The 21,826-nt window shown below is 47.6% G+C and overlaps 1 protein-coding gene across 6 annotated transcripts in view; it reads right to left on the bottom strand.

The window, feature by feature from the left end:
- The window catches only part of SGCD (sarcoglycan delta), a 405,818-nt gene that overhangs the window by 355,110 nt on the left and 28,882 nt on the right, over window positions 1-21,826 (bottom strand). Inside the window, exons 1-3 of one of the 6 annotated variants that reach the window (XM_025200972.1) lie at window positions 13,190-13,285; window positions 10,624-10,870; window positions 8,931-9,095 (exon numbers count right to left, since the gene is read on the bottom strand). The exons of 3 other annotated variants lie outside the window; for them this stretch is intronic. In XM_025200972.1, the coding sequence (XP_025056757.1) occupies window positions 8,931-8,935 (5 nt within the window). In that variant the 5' untranslated portion in view covers window positions 8,936-9,095; window positions 10,624-10,870; window positions 13,190-13,285. Of the gene's footprint in view, window positions 1-8,930; window positions 9,096-10,623; window positions 10,871-13,189; window positions 13,286-21,826 lie in introns of those variants that run through there. 2 more of the 6 variants (XM_025200971.1, XM_025200975.1) reach the window with 2 other exon arrangements.

Here is a 21,826-nt window from a genome sequence, read left to right on the forward strand (position 1 = left end):
AATAACGTTCCTGCCTGAACTGAAAATGTGTCCTAAATAAACGCTGGGAAGAGGATGGCTCAAACCCTTGACAGCCGTGAGAGTCGAGGCAGATTTTACTTTTCATTTCAGAAATGAGGAGGCATTGACTTTGGCACACCTCTGCAACAGAAGAAGCTAGCAAGATTATGGCAATGGACTTTTTCTTCTGGCTTTTATAACAACTGCAATTCTTCATTCCGCAGCTTTGCCCCACAATTAAAAGAAAAAGATATCGGGAATAGCTGAAGAAAAGACATGAGAGAAGAAAAGCTGATTCCAGACAGTCTTCTTCTTTTTTCTTTAATTCTACACTGACTTTGTGATCAGATTAGGAGCTTCTTTCATTACCGTCGCCACTGGTTTTGAAATTGCCACCATCAGAAAGTCAGTCTTGGGTGTTATTGTTAAACCCCCGGATGGCGTTACGAGGAAAGTCTCATTTTTAAAACTCTAATGGAGGAAAAACTTCCATGGGGGGACTGTGACAGCTGAGTGAAGAGGTGTTCATCATCCTCACGGGACGTGCGAGAGGAGAAACCAACGTCTGAAACGTGCTCCCGCCCCTCCAGCCTAACCCCTTCTCTCCCCTGGACAGGTGTCAAACTTAATACATCGCTATAAATCTCCGCTAACTAAGACCGAAGCTTCTCTTTGCCGTTTTGCTCCGCGATCACAACTTTTCGGACATTTTTATCGACGTTCAAATATGACGCTGATACAAAAGACCCACGTTTTCACTCCGCTGCGCTCGAATAAACCCGACCGACCAGCGTCTAAGCCGTGCTCAGCCGCTCCTAAGTGTTGCATAGAAAAGAAGCCAAAAAAAAAAAAGGGAACTGGCTGCACTTTCTTCAAGCTTGGGATGGTTGTGCCAGACCCCTGACCATGCCCCAGGCTTGGCGCGGCCACCTTGAGTCTCCTTTCACGGACACTTTGGCGGGCGCCGGTCTTTCGATTCCCACCCCGCAGCAGGAGTTGCCAACAGGGAAGATGTGCAGCTTTGTGCTCCGCTCAGCCACACAAAGGGAGCGGAGTAGGTCAAGGAAACGTGCCAGGCCGAGTTTAGAAGTCCAGCAACGAGCCCGAGCTTCCCGCTGACAGCTGACGTGACCGACGACCGCTTCGCCGGCTGCTTTGGAGAGGCTCCGAAAAGGAGCAGAGTCAGAAAAAATGGAAAATAAGCCGGGGCGAAAATAAAGCCAAGGAGAGGGCACAGTGTGAGACAGCTGCAGAGAGATTGGGAAAAACGCAGTGGAAGATGGGAGCCGAAAATAAAAGCCAGTGCACAAGGGCACACGCTGCATATGCCGATGCCGCCAGCTGCATCAGCCCAGCTTAGGGTTTTCTTCTTTTTTTAGTTCTTCTATTCCTAAATAGGAGAAGCAGGATGCCTTTAGGATCAAAGCGGCAAAATCACCCAGAGGAAGAAACCCTTTAGTGCTGGCTTAAACTACAGAGAGGGGAGGGCAGGGAGGAAAAGAGCTGGAAGAGAGCCCAAGCCTTCCTTTCGCCCTGGTGCCAGGGTACGCAACCGGGGTGCTGCCCTGAAGGGCTGGACTTCGAAGGGGGTGCCACAGCTCGAGACACCCCCAACCCAAAAGCGGCACCGCCGTCTCGAAGTAGCAAAGAACAAAGTTGCAGCACCCATTTTTTGTTCTTTCTGGGGAAAAAGGGGAGAAAATGATTCACCATAAATGCCAGGTTTCCACGGCCGTGTTTAAAAATAAGCGCACGGCAATAGTGCAAGCAGATGAAGCTCCGTGCAATCTTTCAATCCTGTCATTTTGATGAGCTGAAACTCGGCTAAACTAGCCTTCACCGAGCCTTATTCATCTTCTTTTTTCTTTTTCCGAGGGGGTTGCACAATGACTTCTGCCGCACCGCGAGCAACCTTTCCGAAAGCCGGCAAGGGTCGGGCACGAGGACAGAGCCAGAGCCGTGGCAGAAATCCAAGCAGAGCGAGAGGCACTGACTAGGCAAGAAAGGCGAGCAGAGAGAGACAGCTTTCCCCCAAAGTGATATTTTAATTCAGAAAGGAAGCTTCGCTAATCCTGGGGAAGGTTTATCATCATCTGTGAAGCAAATGGGACTGCAGTTGGTCTACATAAAGCATTAGCTTCCTACGGGGTGTTTTTAAACTTTAAATGATGAAGGGCCAGGCTTAAACCAAAAGTCAGCTGGAACTCTGCTCTTACTTTTCATTTGAGTTAAACACACCATAAGGCAGGGGAAGGAAGTGTAGCTCTAAATAGAAAGGTTTGAGCTGAACTATAGGTACTATAGCAGAGTGCATTTATGTGCAAAACCTCCCTCCCATCACGCCGTCAAATCCCTGCAGCTACCAAGTACCCAGCAGCCAAGACATTGATGGACACAACAATTATGCTTTCTTTAAAGTGGAAAGCAAAATATGTACCAATGCAGTTATCTAGCTGAAAAGAAGCTAAGCATAAATGAGTCGGATGCTGGAAATAACACCGACAACCATTCACGGCTTTTTGCCACGTCACCTACATTACACTTTCCAGTGCATTCACACCGAGTGACCACTGCAAACCAAGCGTGAGCAAATTCACTAAATGAAACGAATTGAGGAGTAAAAACAACCGTGGATTTCTATATATTTTTGGACAACGGCAGTAAGTATTACCTCTCTCCTCTGCCTGCACTTTGTTTCAAGGACTGATGCAGGGAAGATACCGTAGCTGCAACTCCCAGTTGTGAGGATTTAACCTAAAGTTCTTGCAGAAATCCTAAGCGCACAATAAATAAAGCAAACGATTCAATAAAGAGCAGAAAGGACAGAGGGACTGCTAGAGGCGTCTGCAGGCTGAGCTTCTCCGCGTGCTCTGCAGCAACGGGACCCGCTCTCAAAACGCGCTTCTGTATTATGGAGCTGACCCTTGCTGGCATTTAAAAGTCCCATTAATGTCCATCAGGAATCCCAGGCTAGCTAAATCTTTTGAATCCAGGGGAAACTGCTCCAGGGATGTAAACGCCCACATGAAAACAAGTTAGCCTGGTAAAGAAGTCTTTTATTTGACTAGTCTCCTTCCCTCCTCCACATGCAAAAAGGAAGAGCAAAGGTTTCATGCAACTTAAAGGAAAGAGTTAGGGAGCAGCTGTCTTGCAGGGGTCTACTCCTGATTCTGCCACTGCCCTGCCAATCGACCTTGGGCAACTCACTTTCCTGCTATCTCTCTCTTTCCGTTCCCATTCTTCGTCTCTGTACGCAGAGCGGAAACCTCTCGAGGCAGGAAACGTCTCTCGCTGCGAGTGAGAGCGAGCTCCTCCCCAGAGATCAACAGCTGCCCACGCTGACGAGAAGAGGAATTTCAAGGCTGGGAGGTGAGGAGTCTTGGGGACCCCCGAACTGGTCTACCAGGGGGACTTTGTTCAGGTTTCACCGCCATTCCTCGCCCTGCGGCCCCCATGCCAGGCTGTGGGGAGTAAGACACGACGTGACTTGGTTTTCCTCCCAATATATTTGCTGTGGCGCATTACCAGAGTGCTCAACATTAGCACCCAGCGGGAGACAGCAGGGATCACAAACACATTTTAGAACAGCTTGTTTCAATAAATATCCCCCGCCCACGAAGAGTTTGAAGCCTTTTCGTGAATCAGAGGATTTTCACAGGCTTCCTGAGACTGGAAGCGCTGGGCAGAGATTTCAGCTCTTTGAACCTGCCGCGGTGGAAGCTGCGCCCACGAGCCATTGAGACGTGGGAAGCGCCCACCGGCTCGGCTGCGATTCAGTCTGATACTACACGGGGCAGCGTCGGTGCACGGTCCAGGTGTCACTGCAGTACAGGAGGGTGGTTAACACGACAGCCTTACAAACCAGGACCTTGGTCGACTTCCAAAGGTCTCTATTGTCGAAGATACGTTGCTGCTGGGAAATGGCGGCATGGGTACCGGACTTCTTCATCGATGGTAGACTGTCGAGAGAGGCGGCTGCCAAGATACGGAAAGTGCTCCACATACTTCATAGCCTCCCCGGCTATGTAGATAGTGCGAGGGATGTTCAGGTGGCCTGGGGAGGGTTGGTGGAAAACCTTCGTCTTGGCGACATTCAAGGACAGGCCAAGTCTCTTCTATGAAGCATTGAAGAGATCTAGGGTCACATTAAGACTCTCGAGAGCTTTCGCCAACGGTGCTTGCATTGAATCCTGGGGATCAAATGGGATGACCGCCGGACCAGCGTGAGTGTCCTCCATGAAGCCGCGTCCACCAGCATCGAAGCCTTGCTCTTGAGAAATCAGCTCCGATGGACGGGCCACTGCGTCCCGATGGCCAAGAAGCGCCTCCCTCGCCAGATTCTCCTTTCCCAGCTCTCCGTTGGCCAACGCTTAAAGGGCGGCCAAAGGAAACGGTACAAAGACATACTCAAGGTCGCTCTCAAGCACAGAGGTGTCTACACCAACGGCTGGGAGGAGCAAGCTGGTGACCGTTTGGCGTGGCGCCACCTGGTCCACCACGGCACGCGCCACTTTGAGGCCCAACAACGGCAGTGGAGGAGGGAGGAGGAGGAGACCAGCCCGCGGCTGTGATTCCCACTCCCCTGCGCAACAACGTGCCCCCACTGCCAAAGAAAGCGTGCATCCAGAGTCAGGCTCCTCAGTCACCTGAGGACCCATCAAGTCATCCTCGACTTCGAAGGACCGCCGACGTACATAAGGTAACGCTGAGGCAAGTCCAGAAAAGTGTTTCCCCGGGGGTATGCTATGCAAGCGGCTTCCCTTAACATGGGGTTACTGCCTTGCATTTCATACTGTGCAGTTCTTTCACGTGCACATCTTGGTTCCTTCTCCCCATTGCCGGAAACCCAAATAGCGTGCTGCTCTTCTACCTTCATTAACAACAAACCAAATCACAACTTTCTTACTTGGCAACCCAACTCTTTCCCTTGGAAATGGAGGGGAATTGTGTCGGGATTGGTCCCTTGTACTCCTTTCCTAGAAGCAAAGCATGCAGCAATCATACAAGATGCCGAGCCCCTCCGATCTGGGAACTGAGCTCATTCAGTCGGCACAGGATCAAGCTTTTGCTGAAACCAGTGGGAGATTACCATGGGAAAGGTTTTCACACTGACTTAAACAGGACAGCCTCCGAAAGTAGGCCCAGTAACCATGTTTTTAGTCCCTTCCTGTGTGTCAACTATCAGTTAATTTATGAATAAAGCTCCAGAAGACTAATCCAGCCCAGTGCAATTAGTTTATTGATTAGGACTGTGAGAGCTGATAATAACTAATAACAATAAAGTGCACAATGCAGCACCAAATCTTGGTCTGCTAAAAGCTGCAGAGCATTTTTCTGGAGCCGGCTTCATATACCTCCTTTACAGCGGGTACGCAAATTAACTACACCGTCTTATACAATTAACTCAAATCATATGGGCTTATCTCAGGAGGTACCCCAAAATACCCCAGTATTAGGCAAAAAAAATTATATTACCAGTAACCATCTTACACAATTAATTCAAATCATATGGGCTTATCTCCAGAGGTACCCCAAAATACCCCAGTATTGGGCAAAAAAATTCATTTTACCAGTAACCACCTCATAACTCAAAGAGGAAGCAGTACAGAGGAATTAAACCCTTACCAGAGCAATCCTAACAAAGATAACGAGGTTACCAAGTTCCTACCAAGCATAGCTGGATTGCTAGGGCCTTAATATCACTCACAAAGCATTATGGGAGCTTGGCGAAGTCCCTAAAATAACTCTAAAATAATCTTTTCCTAATAAACACACAAATTAAAATACAGACCTAAATAATATCTTACATCAACACAGAGATGTAAAATAGAGAGGAGTTAAACTAAGACCTGCAATCTGCAGATGGTACATGAGTGGTCTTGACTTAAATACCCTTTTTATGCATGTCATTACTTATAATTTCATATCAGCATTAGGACTTAATTTGCCAGGGAGAGCTCTTCCAAATCCTGCCTCCCAGCGTGCCAAAAGCATACAACCATTTATTTTTCAATCTCCTCCAAATATTCACCTGCCAAAATGACTCCAGCAAACATTAGCAATGATCGTGTGCGGCGTCACGTGATGCAACTCCTCTCCATCTTCATAAATTAATTAGGAATAACTGTCCTGCCCCAAACGGTCCATTTTCCATGCCCAAACCGCCTTTCTATCGCAGCTTTCCATTAGCTGCATCTGAAATCTTAGCAGCAGGCTAGTGAAGGGTTTTGACCGCATGCATTATATAATTGATTGGTTTCTGGTCCAGCCAGGAGGCTGGCAATCAAACCAATAATTCAAAATCAGCGAAGAGACCCCAGCCGAGGGCTATGGCTGCATGTGCTGTCTACCTTCTCCTACTCTTACCTCTGCAATGCTTATCTTCATTACTCAGGAGAGCAAGGGTGATTGATCAGAGCCAAATTATCCCCTCCTATTAGTTGCTAGTTAACTAAACCAAGTTGTTTAATGCTTAATGCAAAATTAGCTAATATAAAAAGAAAAGCAAAAAAAAAGAAAGTTACCTGATCATTTAAACTGTGAAATTCTGAGCCAACGACACAGCTTTTCCCACCGAGCCAACTACAGAGACAAGTGGCCATGCAGTCCTGGCATGGATGCCTTCCTTCCCGCGGCATCGGAGACCCGTCTCCGGTCAGGAGCTTCCTTGGCTCATCCGACGCTTAAACACAGAGTCACACCGGAAAATGCGCGGTGCAACAAACAGCAAGAGGAGCAGCCAACACCTGAACTCCCCTGAATTATATAACAATGGAAGTCAACACTTCCCGAGCTGTAAATCCACTCAAGCTGCGACAGTTTTTAAACTAGTCATTTGCAAATCTCATGAAGCGAGCTGCCAAGTGAAATTTTCAGTGATTCAGATTGTCACCCGTTCAGATGAATGGGCTCTGAAAAGCTGTAAGATGTTAGAAAAAGAAAAACACAATGGGTAATCGCAGGAATATGCAAGAAACAGCTGAGCCTTATTTCACTCTTGAGGACTTTACTGACATATGCAGCTTCTGCGGAAGCCGAAATGTCAACACAACAGCGGCTTTCAAAAGGAAATGTCGGTCATATCCTCAAGCCGGCCATTCATTTTGGGTTAGCGACATTACAAACCCCAGCCTAAATTTTCAGAAGCACTCAGCAAATCCAGAGACCGCTGACTTCAGCCGAAGTTTATGAGACTCAATTTGGGGGAAATTTAAGTGCAATACATCTCAATAGCCGGGCGCCCAAAAATCGAGACCGCCCAAGTTAAAAGCGACATTGTTAAACCATTGTGCTACCTTCCCTCGACCCAAAGAGCAATCTTCTCTGCTGAAGGAGCTGCACGACGGTTAGTAAGAAAGGCTCCCATTTCCAAGCACTGTGTATAGAGCAATTTTCTCCCCAAAATGCAAAGTTCGGCAGTGCTTTCCAAGGATACCCAAAAGCAGCAGCTAACGTTCATCTGACTCTGCCGTTCTCACCTGTCTTTTTACCTGGCATTTGTCGAGAGCCGACCCCACAAGGCTTACATCCCTTCCTTCTGCTGGTGCTTGGGAGTGTTAAAATACACGCAACAAAGGCATATAAAATGCTGGGGTGGGCGGCCCTGTGAGGGCCCAGAAAAAAGAATCGGTTCCTCCAGCATGTTTTGGGAATGACCATTGAGGAACCTATTCTTTTTCTGGGCTGATTTTTCGCTCCAAAACTTTAACTCCGATTTTTCCTTCTCCCTTTATTAAAGCATGTGTCGCACAGTAATTTGTTTCAGGAACATCTCGGCATGCATTACCCTTACACCCTGACCCACGCCCAACAGCCAGGGTAGTTAACTGTAGTACTAATATTTTGGTACTGTACTGCTCTCCGAGCACTTCAGAAGCGAGTCCAATATCATTATTCCCATTTGCCAGGTGGGAAAACTAAGACACAATGAGGGATGGTAATTTTCCCAAAGATTACTCAGCCGGTGAGTAGCAGAACAAAGGATCAAAACCCAGGTCTTCAGAGAGCCGGCCAAAATATCGCAGCGTATTATTTATAAGCGGGGAGCTTCCTACAGAACGTGGAAACACGACTGACGCTAACCACTAATATAACATGTTACCGTTCAAAATTACACAAGCAAAGAGGAGCACAATTTGTTTGCCAAACCTGTATAAATGGAAGAAATTAAGCATAGCTGTTCTCTCTCTCTGTCGAAATCCAGCAGTGTCCCCAGCGCTAAACTAAAATTTGATTCATTTTATATGCTGGGAAAGTGCCAAACTCCGCAGGTCGCCTGCCCCGCCATAATCCCACACCCTCGCCCTACCTCCTTCCATAGTCTCTGCACCTGTGTGTTTTATTACACTTGCACCCAACTATTAATTAGCCACGTTTTGGCTGCCAGCTGGCACCACCTCCGAGAGGCACATCCTTGCAGTGCTGCAGTCTTGATTGAAAGCTGTCTGCTTCTCTTTGGCTTTCAATTGATCTAGTCTCTCTAACCCACTGTCAGCTATTTTAAATTAAGGATCCCATGGGAAAACAATTAGCTTCGGGTTGGCTCTACGATCCTTACTTTTAGGCAGGATATTTGGAAACACGGGGCATTCAACACTTCACAATCTTTACTTTAGAAACGTCAATACATTTGTCTGCTCTGCGCGGTACCTTATTGGGACGTATTCCTTCCAAGTTTCCTTGCAGCTCTTAGTGCAGCACGTGTTACTCTTACAGGCACACATCCTTTCCTGTGTCACCACTTCAGGTCATTAGCCTTGTCTGGACAAGTAGAATAAGGTCCAGCTAGCCGATATGTTGGCTAACGTACTTCTAAATACAGCTTTGTAGCTCAGGCTGCAAACACGGTGGTGTTTAAAACTGTGGTATATGGTCACAACCAGTGCTGGGGCCACTGACTAAGATGGTTTGAGCTACACACATTTACTAACCTCATCTTTTCATCGCCAGAGTGCTACTTTGCCATGATGAGGTCCTTCCCCTTGACCTACATGGCTCACCTACATCTGTTCTTAGCACAAAACGCACTTCATGTTTGTCATGCTGGATGTATCGCAGAGCCGCTGGGTCACTCTCTGCCTTGCTTTCAGCTGCACCTGTAAAAAAAACCAAAAAACCAAAAAAACCTTCTCTTTTGTTCCTTCTTCAAAGGATTCTGCACTCAGTCTCCAGTGGATTTTCTCTCTGTTGCGTTTCCGGCATATTAAAAGAAAAGCATCTCCTACGAAGATGAAAGCCATAAGGCCTCTCAATTTTTATGCTTCCAGGTGTAAGCTGATTACTAGTTTGAATCTATTAGCTGCCTTCAACAGCCAATCAAACCTTCCTATCCAGTGGCTCAATTAGCTTCCCTTGTTTCTTTCGGACAGACCTCAACGGGATGCAACGTGAAGCTCTCCCCTACAGTGCCTTACCTGGCTGGACTTTGTCCTATCTCTTATCCAACATCGGCGTCAGGCCACAAGAAGAACGAGTGCAATAGTAAGGGCTGAAATGGCATCCTGCGTGCCGATGGCATCGGGATCTGTATTCCTCGAAGGCCAATATAACTCAGGATATAAGAGGGTATTACCTTGTATCGGCTGCTGGACAGTAGCGGTCTACATGCACGCTCTCACCCCATGGGAGACTCAAGGCAACTCACAGCACCCAAGGGAAAAACCAACTTTCCAACAACCCAAGATAAGTGTTTGGCCAAAAGCAGCCACACAAAACCTGACAAGACTGAGCTAAAGACAGCAGCTATTTTTGAAGTCTATGCAGTATGTTTTCCTCCAGTGTTTGTACTTTAGACCTGCCAGATGTAAATTCAGACAACTAACTCTACAGCAAGACAAAAGTCTTTCTAGGACCAGCTCAATTCAAATCCTCCAGCCTAATGGAGTAACAGTAAATGGCTAAATTACAGTAAATGAACAGTAAATGGGTGTTAAATGTTGCTCTTACAAAAAACAGAGGTTTGAGCAACATCCTGCCCATCCTCCACCTGCTCAATGAGCAGCTGGGGAGAAATGCCATCCCTTGGTCACAGGGGAAGTGACCCAAAGCAGACAAGAGGCGAGTCATAGGAGGCACCGTTGAGATGGAGCAGGGGCACTTGCAGGATGGACGTCCCTACCGCAGGGCCGACGTTAAAAATAAGCACCAGTTTTAGGGGTGCACGTGGTAGCCGTGTTGGTCTGAGACAAGACGACATTCAAAAAACGAGAACTCTTGGTTCCAGAATGATACCTTTTATTAAACCAACTGGGAAATTTTCTTGAGACTTCCCAGTTGGTCTAATAAAAAGTACCATTTTGCAACCAAGAGTTCTCGTTTTTTGTATGAGCACCAGTTTTAGGCACTTCTCTTGACCATAAATGTCTTTAAATAAAGATTGAGGGTCTTTTGGGAAAAAAAAGCAAGCCATGGGCTCAAAGCTGGAATCATTTGGCCTGTGTTATACAGGGTGCCGCAACGGTATCGCTCTGGGTTTAAATGAAAAAAAAATCTAAGCGCTTATCTGGCCCGAATCACTAATGCAGAGAAACTCTGCAAAATCTGTCAGAGCTCTATGGAAATCTACTTCTGTGCAGGAGGTAATTACAGTTTGAGGACAGAATGGATAATCTGGTGAACTCTTACCACGAGGAGAGCTCTGGGCAATAAATCGACTTCAGGTGTCTCTATCGCTGTAGTAGCAGGTTTCGGCGGTATCTAGCAGCTGTCTCTCAGGTGCACGAGCAAAATCTCCAGCCTCTCATGCAAAGCAAATGATGACGGCTCATCCTGATGCTTCTTCAGATAGCTTGTGAGCTTGCCCTGAGATATGTTTTGAACACTTCAGATCTGGTGGTTTCAGTTCAGTTCCCGGTGCAGTCCCAAAGCTACCCTGCCATGAGAAGTTGGACATTCAGGATACAATCTCTCTCGTGCCATCCTTCCCTACTCCTCGCACTCCCTCTCCTATCTCCTAACGCATGTCAAGCCTTCACCGTCATGACCGTACGCTGGGATCAAATAAGGAGGCACGCGTGGTGCTCCTGTGTCGCTGTTTCCTCCCCATTTCAAGCTGGCGTCATGCCATGCCATGCCAACAGACAGACATGAGTTCAGCTATCTAAAAACCACGTACTTGGTGAGGACAGGATGCCAAGTCAACACCTCCTCTTATCTATACGGGATGCAGCACATTGGATGGGAAGGGCCCCCAAAACGCCTGATGCATTAGTTGGCTTTGTTTTCAGATGACCCACATCCCTGATCCCTTCTGAGAAGACCGCAACAGCAATATCCCTTTATTCTGTAGTGGTGGGTGGACAGTACACTTCAGAGCTAACTACTTAAAAAATGAGCCTAAATGGAAAGCATTTTCAGAATGCAAATGCCTTCTGCAGCAAACACATCTCCTCCCATAATAATTCGTGTCACGCAGAAGTATTTAATCCGGGATAGAGCACCTAGCGGCAGACGCTGCTGCTCTTGTTCTTCTCGGAAACAGATAATGTGTTTTTATATGGTTTCAGCATCCCGTCTTAGTTAGCCCCGTAAGTAGTAAAGTGCATCTTTAAGTAAAATGATTTATTGGCAATTCCTAGAGACTCACCGCCTCGGACTGAACAGAGTTTATCGCTGAAATGCAGACAGTAAAAGAAATTACTCAGAAAAATCTTCCTTTCCCACAAGTCACGCGATGGATATTTTTTCAGCCCAATTTTTTTATCGCTCTTCTTTCATGTAGGAATGTTACATGCCACACAAATGGAGCCTAATTTTTCCTTAAAAAAAAACAATTCTGATTCCGTACCATGCTCCTTACATGCCTTCTGCATGTATTTCCCTAACCTGCAGGACGGATGAGCAGAGCATTACAAACCCTTCACATTTTAACACTATTATTTAATGTAGCAATACATTTATCTCCAAAGACAAAAAAGCTGCCCAAACCTATGATTTCAGCAGAGGGCAGGTAGAGAAAGAGAGAGAGACACAGAGATCAAGCATGAGTCGCACCGACAGGATAAACCCAGCAAAGCATTAACACTCGCAATGGCTGCCTTCGAGCACTTGCAGCCATGGAGAGCCAGAGCCATCATCCTTCTTAATCAGGGCAAATAAAATAATAATTAAAAAAAACCCACCAAAGTCCTGCTTGCTCTAGATTAATTAAGCCTTTAATTAAGCAATAACCCTGGACAGATCATTGCTATGAGCAATAAATGACCAGTTTGCAATCCAATGTTTGCTGGGGCTGTAAGTGTTCATCACACCCTTTTCTCCAGCAAGAAAATAATCCAATGTATTGCAAAGAAGTTGCTGGCATGATGACATATATGGAGCAATTTTTTTCCTGCAGGAGGAGCAGTTAATGGGAGAGAAATGACCAGGGCTGGCACTGGGATGTAGTAATGGCTCACAGCTTTTTCCATATTCAAACCCCCTTCTGATTCAGTAGGAGAGGAGTGGCGGAGTGGCTCCGTCCCCTGACTCCTCTCCCAAAGCCTGAGTGAAGGTCTCCGTCCTCAGGTCACTCCTCTCTTTCACCCCTTATTTTACCCAAAGCCCAAGCACCACCCTCCCAAGCAGCCTGGCAATATGAAAATGGGTTTATCAGCTAAAAGCATGCATTTGTTTGCTGGAAGAAGCTGGAAGTGACTCTTTGAATTGCTGAACAGCAGTTTCAATTAACAGGTCTATTTTCCCCATCTATGGGCAGAGGATTTGCTTGTGTAACTCCCATTAATGCTAATAGAGTTAGGCTTATAAATCCCGACACATGATGGAATATTCAAGCTCTCACAGTTGTGTGCTCTTAGACCAGAGCAATTTGTGTTGCTTTATTTTCACCTCTGCCTGCTTTCCACTGTCTCGGGAGCTTTCGACGCAAATGGAAAAGCCTGCTGGCATTCTCCTGTTAAAACCCCACGCTTGCTTTCCTACCGTCGTGGGGAAAAGGACCCCGACTGCGCAATGATAAGCAGAGGCGATGTCCAGGCCACCTCCGCAGCTCTCTTGGCACCGCTGCTGAGGACAGCCCTGCCCACGAGCTCTCTCTCTGCATGCTAAGGTTGCCCATCAAATAGCACCGATGAGCCCAACGCACCCCGCACGACACCTTCCCCACAAGATCCCAAGTGCCCGGCTCTCTTAGGCTGCTTTTAAAAACCCAGCCATAGGCACCAGCATGGAGAGATCACCGGGCCCAACTCACCTCACTCTGATGCTGGACTGATTTCCTTCAAGCCAATTCAGTCGGGCTACCGCAGCGTCGATAAAAGCAGAGAATCAAGCCCGCTATGTACTCCATGTGGCTACAGGCAAAGGGAGAGCAGGGCAGCTGAATAACACCTGCTGGAGGCCAGTTTATTCAACACGAGATAATGCTTTAGCCTAAAGAGAGTCTCTGGCAAATGCATTTATTATTGCTATTCCACCATGTTCTCAACCTTCCCCCCACACAACATTGTTTTTCCAACAACTTCCTACAGCCGCTCTGCTCTGCGAGCAGACTACAGCTTCCCTTCCCAACCGCTCAGCTTGGGCGTGTGTTGTTGCTGGCGAAGTGAGAAAAGAAAAATTCCTCATGCTGTTTGCAAACCCCAGCCCCTCTGAAACGATCTCTCCCTGCTGCAGATCAGCAACCGGTGCACAACACGCCTAACACAACACCCAGGACCCAATATTCTTCCAGGCACAAAAAGGAGGCAAGTCGCTTTATGCCAAGAGGTGGAGTGGCACTACCACCGGGGACTGAATCTGCCTTCCCTCGCCAGGATGCAGCAACACTTGGGAAGCTCCTTCACAGCGGGCGCGTCTACACGTGTGCAATTACTGTGCACACGTCTACACGTGCACGCCTGTGCTGTGCAGCAAATATGGTGACTTGTACCAACCATCCAGAAAGAGCACCAGAAGCCTCCCACCCACGGATGGTAACAGCTGGACGTGTCTACACATGCGTTTACGCTGGCTTAAATTTACTGCACAGTAAGCTACTGCGCATTAAGCAAGATTAGGCTGGTGTCTACACATGCAGTCATTATTAAAGCACATTAACGCTGTGTGTGGACTGACTTGGGACTAACGTTAGACCCAAGTCAGTCCACACACACAGTGTTACTGCGCAGTAAGGTGTCTACACGTGCCTTACTGCTCAGTAACTAATCAGCCGTAGATTTGATACCGGCATGATGCAGGTATCAAATTTACACCCTGACCATCGTTTCTACCACTGCCTGGGATCTTGTAGGTCATGAAGGGAGAAGGGTCCCCCCCAGGGTCTACCATGAGAAGGGTGACCTTTGCTATAACTCAGTCACCAAAGAATTTCAGCTGTCGTGTGCCTTGAAATTAAAATCTGGAAGTTTGGAGGGGGCTGAGCCATCCATTTGAAGTCATGTCATGGGCATGACAGGCAGCCTGTCTCACATTTAGATCACAAGTGCCATGCTGTTCGCCGACAATTTGTCATAACACTGTCTTGACTATTCAGGCCTTTCTTTTAAAACCTCTCATGTGCTAATCACTGCCTACAGGTGTTGTGAATCCTTTTAACTACTGGGGTGCGATTCAATGAACTGAGGATCACATGATTTCTCTCTTTAATATATATGTTAAGGCAACAGAAGCTGCAGCTGAAACCGCTTCTGTGAAGGCAGATCCGAGTCCGTGCTCAGCTCCAACAGCTGCTGGGGACAGAAATGCAAGTTTATCACCCCATTTGCCCCCCAGAAGCTGAAATGAGACAGAGACTCCAAGCAAGGCGTAAGGAAAGCCCACCTCTACAGCATAGCTGGAAAATGAAATATCCATCCAGAAGGAATTTTGCAAATTAGTTTTCAATCCAAATGGGAAAGAAAAAAGGCAGATGAAATGTCATACGGAATAGAGCTGCCAAAATAAAAGTTTTGATTCCGAAACAATCAAAATGGTTTGATTCAATAATGTCAAAACAATATGATGCCGGTATTAAATCATAAAACAGTTGCAATTAAATCAAAGTACAAAATGAAATGTTTTTACTTGATGAAATGTCACAATGATTCATTTTGACATTTTCCTGTCGCAAGTCTGGTTGAAAATCGACATGCTCCCACAAAATACCCGTAGACGTCTATGAAGCTGCGCCTTCTGGCAGGGAGCGTTTCGCTGCCCTCCTGCTTCTCATCAGCGGGGCTGGACCAAGGCTACATTTCTCTCGGGGGCTTTCATTCATCTCACCTCTCTTCCACTCCCTTCCTCTCCTGTATCCACCCAGAGCTGGGAAGATGAATCCTCTTTGTGACCCAGGCATTTTAAAATCCAGCCATCCTGTTACTCCTGCAGAGAAGTTCCCCCTTTGCCCGCCGATGCCACCTTGCAAAAAACCGGGACTAACGTTTTAATGATGCCAAACGCGCCAGACATTATTAACTCAACTCCCCTAACTTTGCTACCATGTGCTTTTGAACAAGTAAATCCTTTCTCCTTTGCTTCAAGCTCCTTTGAAGTAGAGCACCTTTGGGTCCCCCATGGACCACAATCACCCGTTAAATGACCCTTTCTCAGGCCAAGTGTTTGATGGAGCGGAGAAGGTTCCCCCATGGCCTATACTCCATAGGACAACACTGACAGAAATCTGCTAGGCTCCCCCACTGTACAGAAATCCCAGTGAAGTCTGCAATGCTTCCAAGCATCAGATTTTGGTCTCTCCAAGCAGAAGCAGGAGGCACAGAGAAACCATCCGTGAGGAAAGGGAAGCATCGGCAGCATTGCAATGGGCCAAGGGGATTGCAAGGATGCTGACAGCAAAGAGAAATCAGGGACAAGAGACGGGTCCGGCAGGACGGAGCTTAGCAAAGAAGAAGCCAAGCAGCTCTCGTCCACTTTCTCCCGTGCTTGAGAAAGCAATGCAGGATGCACAGAGCAGGATTACCAGGGAGAGGGGAGGAAATAACTTGGCAGCGCTGTGAGAGGCCCGCGAAGGTGCATTACAAGGAGGAGGCACACATCCCAAAACCAAGCAACGAGCAGCAGACACCATTGACGAATCCCCCCACAAGGGCCAGGTCCTCCTGGCTTTGGTGGAGCCCTGCACCGAGGGCCTGGCACTCCCTGCTCAGGTTTTGCAGGCTAATTAATGCTTGCGTGTTTGCAAGATGAGGCGTGTTCGGAGTGCAACACGCACACTGCAAGAAGTAACACGTCCAGCTGTTTTACAGTGTTGGTGGAAACCAAATAGCCAGAGATGCCTAATGCCAGCTGGAACCACGTGGGGGGCAACGTTTTAGCTTTTCAGATAAAGCGTGCGGGTCTATGCAAGGATGTTTGTTGTAGCCGTGGCAGTCTAAAGGCACAGGCACACAAAACTCTTGGGGTAAAGACGATATCTTTTATTAGACGACCTAGATAGTTGCAAAATTTTATTATTATTATTATTTGCAAGACACCCTTCATCAGGCAAATAGGTGAACAGCCTGATTCAGCCTTTGTCTGAGCCTAATCTGCAGCTTTTTTTTACAAATGAACTTTTCTACCCAGGAGAACCATACCATCTTTTAGGTCTCCTGCACAATATGAAGTTTCGTTTCTACCCGGAAGAAATTTTACAATCTTTGAATTCTCCTTTGCCTGACAAAGAGCGTTTGGGCCCAAAAGCTTGCAAATCAAAGACAAAAAAATGTGCAGCTATCTAGTTGGTCTAATAAAAGATATCGCCTCTACCCCAAGGGTTTTGCCTGCCAGGATCGATGCAAAACCGTCACTGCATCTTTCCGAGGGTGTGGATTTCTTCCCCCTACAAATAGGAGTCACCTGAAGGCCAGGTAGAAAAAGGAGAAGACCGATCGTCCCGTGCCCGTGTGTACGGCTCCGTGTGAAGGATCCCTCCATTGCTTCCCCTCGAGTCACAGCAGTGCCGCCCTACTTCCTCCCTCCTCCCCACAACCCTCCTAGTTAATGAATCACTCACTCGGTGGGATTTCCTTGAAATGCTAAAGGAGGAGTCTGTCTCGTAGAGGAAATAAGTAGTTACAATAACAAGCCATTTACCGTCTGAGCGTTACACATACTGTATCATCTTATTTGTGTTTCACCGTTAATCTCCTCGCTCACAAAAGTTTTATCGGATTGGAGGCATGTGCTGTATACCCCTTTATAAAATTTTACAGTCCCTTGCTATTCTCAGGGCTTGTTTTATAGGCACAATTTGCTGCTTTAATCTCACCCAATTGTCATGTTCTAAATCATGGTGTATAAAAATGTCTTTAAAGGAGAGATGCGCTGAAGGGTAGTACTTAATTACACTTACTGCCTGATTTAAATGTTATCTGAGCTTTGCCAAGTGCCAGACACAGAGTAACCCAGCAGCGCAAATCTGCATAAACCGCTACAAGCCATTATTGGGTTTTTAATAGCAATCAAGTTGCTCTTGTGTAGCATCCTGATGAAGGTGTGTCCCTTCTCCTCCCACCTGTGTTTGCGTACAAACGCGCGGGGAGCTCAATATAACTAGGTCTTCCCGCTCGCTTGGTTTTCTCCAGTCTCTTTGGGGATCCCCTCTCTCAAGGATTTTGCTGGTCTGCTTTGCTATTCTAGTTTGCCTTAGTAACGACGAGGAGCGGCGCGGGCAGCCGCAGCGGGGAGCACGCAGGAAGTCCTTGCATCCAGATGTACTTGTGCACTCATTCAAAATGAGCAGCTCTTTAAAAATAAACTGCATTTCCAAGTCCTCACTCCTTCTGCTGGGCACCTGACACTGCTCACCTGGGAGAGGGGGAATCGCAAGTCAAGGCCCTGCTTCAGCACCGAGTCATTTCAATTTTGGTTCAACATACAGCAAGGACCTTTGTGGGTGATACCTTGTATTGGACCAACTGCGTGGTTGGGATAAAGTTCGACAAGTTTGCAAATGCAAGGCATTTTTCATCGGTATCACCCCGGATAGATGCTTGGCTGGGGCGGTTTAGCAGGGATCATCCTGCCTTGAGCAGGGGGCTGGACTAGATGACCTAGATGATCCTACTTTCCTATGATCCTAAAAATCTTGCTGGGACCATCCCCAGTCAGCCCCTGGTTCAGGGGTACTCGGGTTGAGTTAGAGCCCAATTTACATCGAGTGGCCTTCCCCCTTCAAGCCAAAGCTGTAGCTTCCTGTCAATAAAAAGACGCCAGCCTTAAAGGCTGTCAAGGCAGTACTAATGAGGCTCAAATCTTCCAGCGAAGCTCAAAACAGACCTGGCAACCCAACCCATAAGGCACAAATGCTTAAACCCAAAGCATTACAGAGTGGAAGGAAAGAAGCTACTTAACCCAAGTTTATAAGGTTTGATGAGCAACATCAGGCAGGAGGACTGCCAGAACTACCACGCCAGCTGCCCGCCCGCCGTTTCCTTCCCCGAGGTTAACACCAATGTAACTGGAACACAGACTCTTTTTTCCCCTTGAATGCCAAGATATCCAACCCCATCACTCATCACCGACAGAGCTCCACAAACTGAAGCAGGTCTAAAACAACCCACCATGTGCCACGGATCTAGACAGTGGATGCGAAGGAACGTCAGCCCACTAATCTTGCATGCCTGCAGCACTGTATTAGACCGAGGTTTCCAGCTCGATGCACGGGGAAAACAATGTCACGCATTAGCAATTCTGCAGTACCGTGCCATTACCGTTTAGGCCCCGCTGTTCTGATCACAAAACATTACCGTTCTCAACAATTAAGATAAACACGCTGCAACGTTGTCCCTTACAGGTATATGAAATATGCATGAGCTACTGTACCCGTTGCAGCTCCTGCTTGATACGCCAGGTACCTACCTGAGCCTCTGCAAAAATAAGCACTGCTCCTTGCGTGCCTTCCTAGCTAAGCAACTCAAAATGCAAAGCAGAAATATCAGCTCAAGACAGCTGGACGTTGCATTGCATGGGCTGTATTGCTAAGAGCTCCCAAATGCCCGATCTGAGTGCCCCCATGGGCAGGCTGCTCGCCGCAGGGGTCTGCGGAGCCCCGGCCCAGCTCGCTGCTGGAGATGGGTCCGCGTGCGACTCTGGGTGGATGGTGGGGAAGAAGTCGGGGCTACGCTGCCACAACAAGGATCAACATCTTATAAGCCGAGGTTGCGGGATTTTTTGGCCCAAAAACGTTGCTGGCCCCTGACCCAGAGGATTAAATCTGAGTTGCTTTGGGACTCTAGGGCACCTATACACATGACGGACCTCTGCTTTGATGCATGCTAATTAGCACGTGCTGGGGCAGACTTGCAGACTCCGCTGCAGCGTGCTAATTAGCGTGCTCCAGCATCCTCCGCATCACGTGTATTCAGCAGCCCTGCATTTCAAAACAGTGGCAAAGGTGCTTTAACTAAAGCTCATTGAACGAGCTTTACTTAAAGTGCCCCTGCTGCCATTTTGAAGCACGGGATGCTGAATACACATGACGCTATGAGCACTTTAATTAGAGTGACTCTAATTAAAGTGCCTCCCCTCCAACCCAGAGCCTGTGTATAGACGCCCCAAGGCACTGTTGCAATGAGGCTGGATCTATGTGTCACCAAAAAAGTCTGTGCATTGTTCAGCGGCCCTGTTAGCAACTCTTGCACTTTGGCCTATGGATCACGTGCAAATTGCCCTTTTTGGTGCCCTGGAGAAGAAGGGGACAGGACAGCAGCAGGCAGTAGAAGAACGAAGGCACTGGAAGAGAAGTGCTTCCCAAGAGGTGCTTGCTCTCATTACACACCGGCCATAAAACCTGCGATCTACAGTTGGTTTGGGGGGTTATTTCATCTGTCCTCATCTAGGTTTGGGAAGAATCAGCCCGGTATCGACAGACGGAAAGGATGCGGAGACGGGACACTCCTCGCGCGCGCTTCCCCAAGACAGGGCTGAGGCACACGGATGAGGCTGCGCGGGGAACCAATACTTCTGTAGCTTCCCATCAATAAAAAGACGTCAGCCTTCAAGGCTGTCAAGGCAGCACTAATGAGGCTCGAATCTTCCAGCAAAGCCCAATCTCAAACCGATTCAAACGCGCCCGCAAGCTCTGGCAGCAGCCTACTCTTCGACTTTGTGGCTCGGTCCCATCTCTTGCGAATTCAGCTTTTTAAGCAATTAAAGCTATAATAATAATATTCAGCTAGGTCCCTATAAACCCATCTACCTTTGAACAGCTACCAAAGTGCAAGCGAATTTCCAGGGATAAACAAACACACGCTCCCTTTTAATTAAGGTGCATTCCCATCAGCTAGGGCTGAGCGAGGGGGCGGAGGGAGTTGGGGAAAAAATAGCCAATTAAGATGCCTCTTCTTTGACAGGAAGGATACTACAGCATGCATTGTGGGGGAGGGGAGGAAGGGAACAGGGACCATATCTAAGTCATTATTTTAATTGGCTGCTCAAAAATGCATTTCCTCCAGGTCTGACTCTGCCGAAAAGCATTCAAATTACTCGAGATGTTAAAAGACCGTCGACAAGTGCTCAACGGCTTCTGCCGTGCTGGGATTTCCACTAGCTACTTCTGTCCCGTTTCAGAGAGCTGGTAGCATGGGGAGTATATCGTTTTAGAGGAGAGCCAAGCTGGCCTGTATTCAATATGTTAATCTTCAGCATTCAGTAAACAGGGAAAGCATTCATAAAACAGGGAAAGAAAAGCCCCTGCATTTGTCTCCAGCCAATGGTTATTATTCAACGACAACGGGCACTCAGAGGAGAACAAACGACCTGGAAGGAACGCACAAATATTTGCGGCCTACGTATCATCCGCAGCAAGAAGCACTGCAAACATCTGGCAGGAAGCAGACCTGAGTGTACGCAGCAACTCCCTTGCCCCCAAAATCGCAACCAAGGTAATGGCCATGGATTTGGCCAAATCGGTACTTGTCTCCACTTGCGGCCAATGGAAACCTCAACGTTAAGTTGTAAGATTCACAGTGTAGGCCTGATGGCATGATAGCCATAGGGTTGCACGAAGTCTGGGTAGTTGGTGGCAGTGATGCTGGGATTCCCCGAAAAGTTATCAGAATTTGGTTCGTTAGGAGGATCATTAGTTTCCCTAGGGCAAGCCGGGTACTGACGGTTGGCAAAACACACCATGTCGCGTGTCGACGACGGCCCGCTCAGCTCAGCTCACTGGCGGACTACAGGAACTTCACGTGACTACCAAGGATGTTCTTGCATGGCTCGGTGATTATGCACAAGCTGACTGCGCTTGCCTCCAACTCAGCCATCAGAGGTTACGGTGCTGAGCTCGCCGCCTTCCTGGATTCACAGAATTTTTAAAAATTCAGAGGGTTGGGTTTTTTTTTCACCTCCATTTTTTTAATCAGAAGCAAAACATGCAGGTAGAAGTGAGTCATCCCGCCCCCCTGCTCTCCGCACAAACAGACCTGGGGAAAATAATTTCCTGGAAATGGCTTGTTTCAACTTGCTGTACATCCATACTCCAAGAGCATTTTTATACTGTGCTCCAGGGGTGCGGGGACGGGGTGCTTTAATTAGAGTGGATCCAAGAGCTGCTCTAATTAAAGTGCCTCCAGTGTCTTTTGTACCAGCATCCCACACTACAAAATGGTGGCTGGGGTGTTTTAACCAAATCTTGGCGAATGAGCTTTAGTTAAATTGCCCCTGTTGCCATTTTGAAGCGTGGGGATGTGATACATGATACACGGAGGCGCCAATTAGCACACTGCAGCAAACTCGATTAATCGAGGCTGCTCCAATGTGCTATAATTACAGTCTCTGGGCACGTCTACCGGCACTCCAAGAGTCTACCTGGTATATTATTACTGGATCCTTCCCCCTCCAACAACGTGCCCAAGATGCATCTCAAAAAGGGCAAGAGTTTTTTTGCAATGGCTTAAACCCTGGACATGTT

This window comes from Alligator sinensis, unplaced genomic scaffold, assembly GCF_000455745.1.
Source record: "Alligator sinensis unplaced genomic scaffold, ASM45574v1 scaffold550_1, whole genome shotgun sequence".
Taxonomy (NCBI): Eukaryota; Metazoa; Chordata; order Crocodylia; family Alligatoridae; genus Alligator; species Alligator sinensis.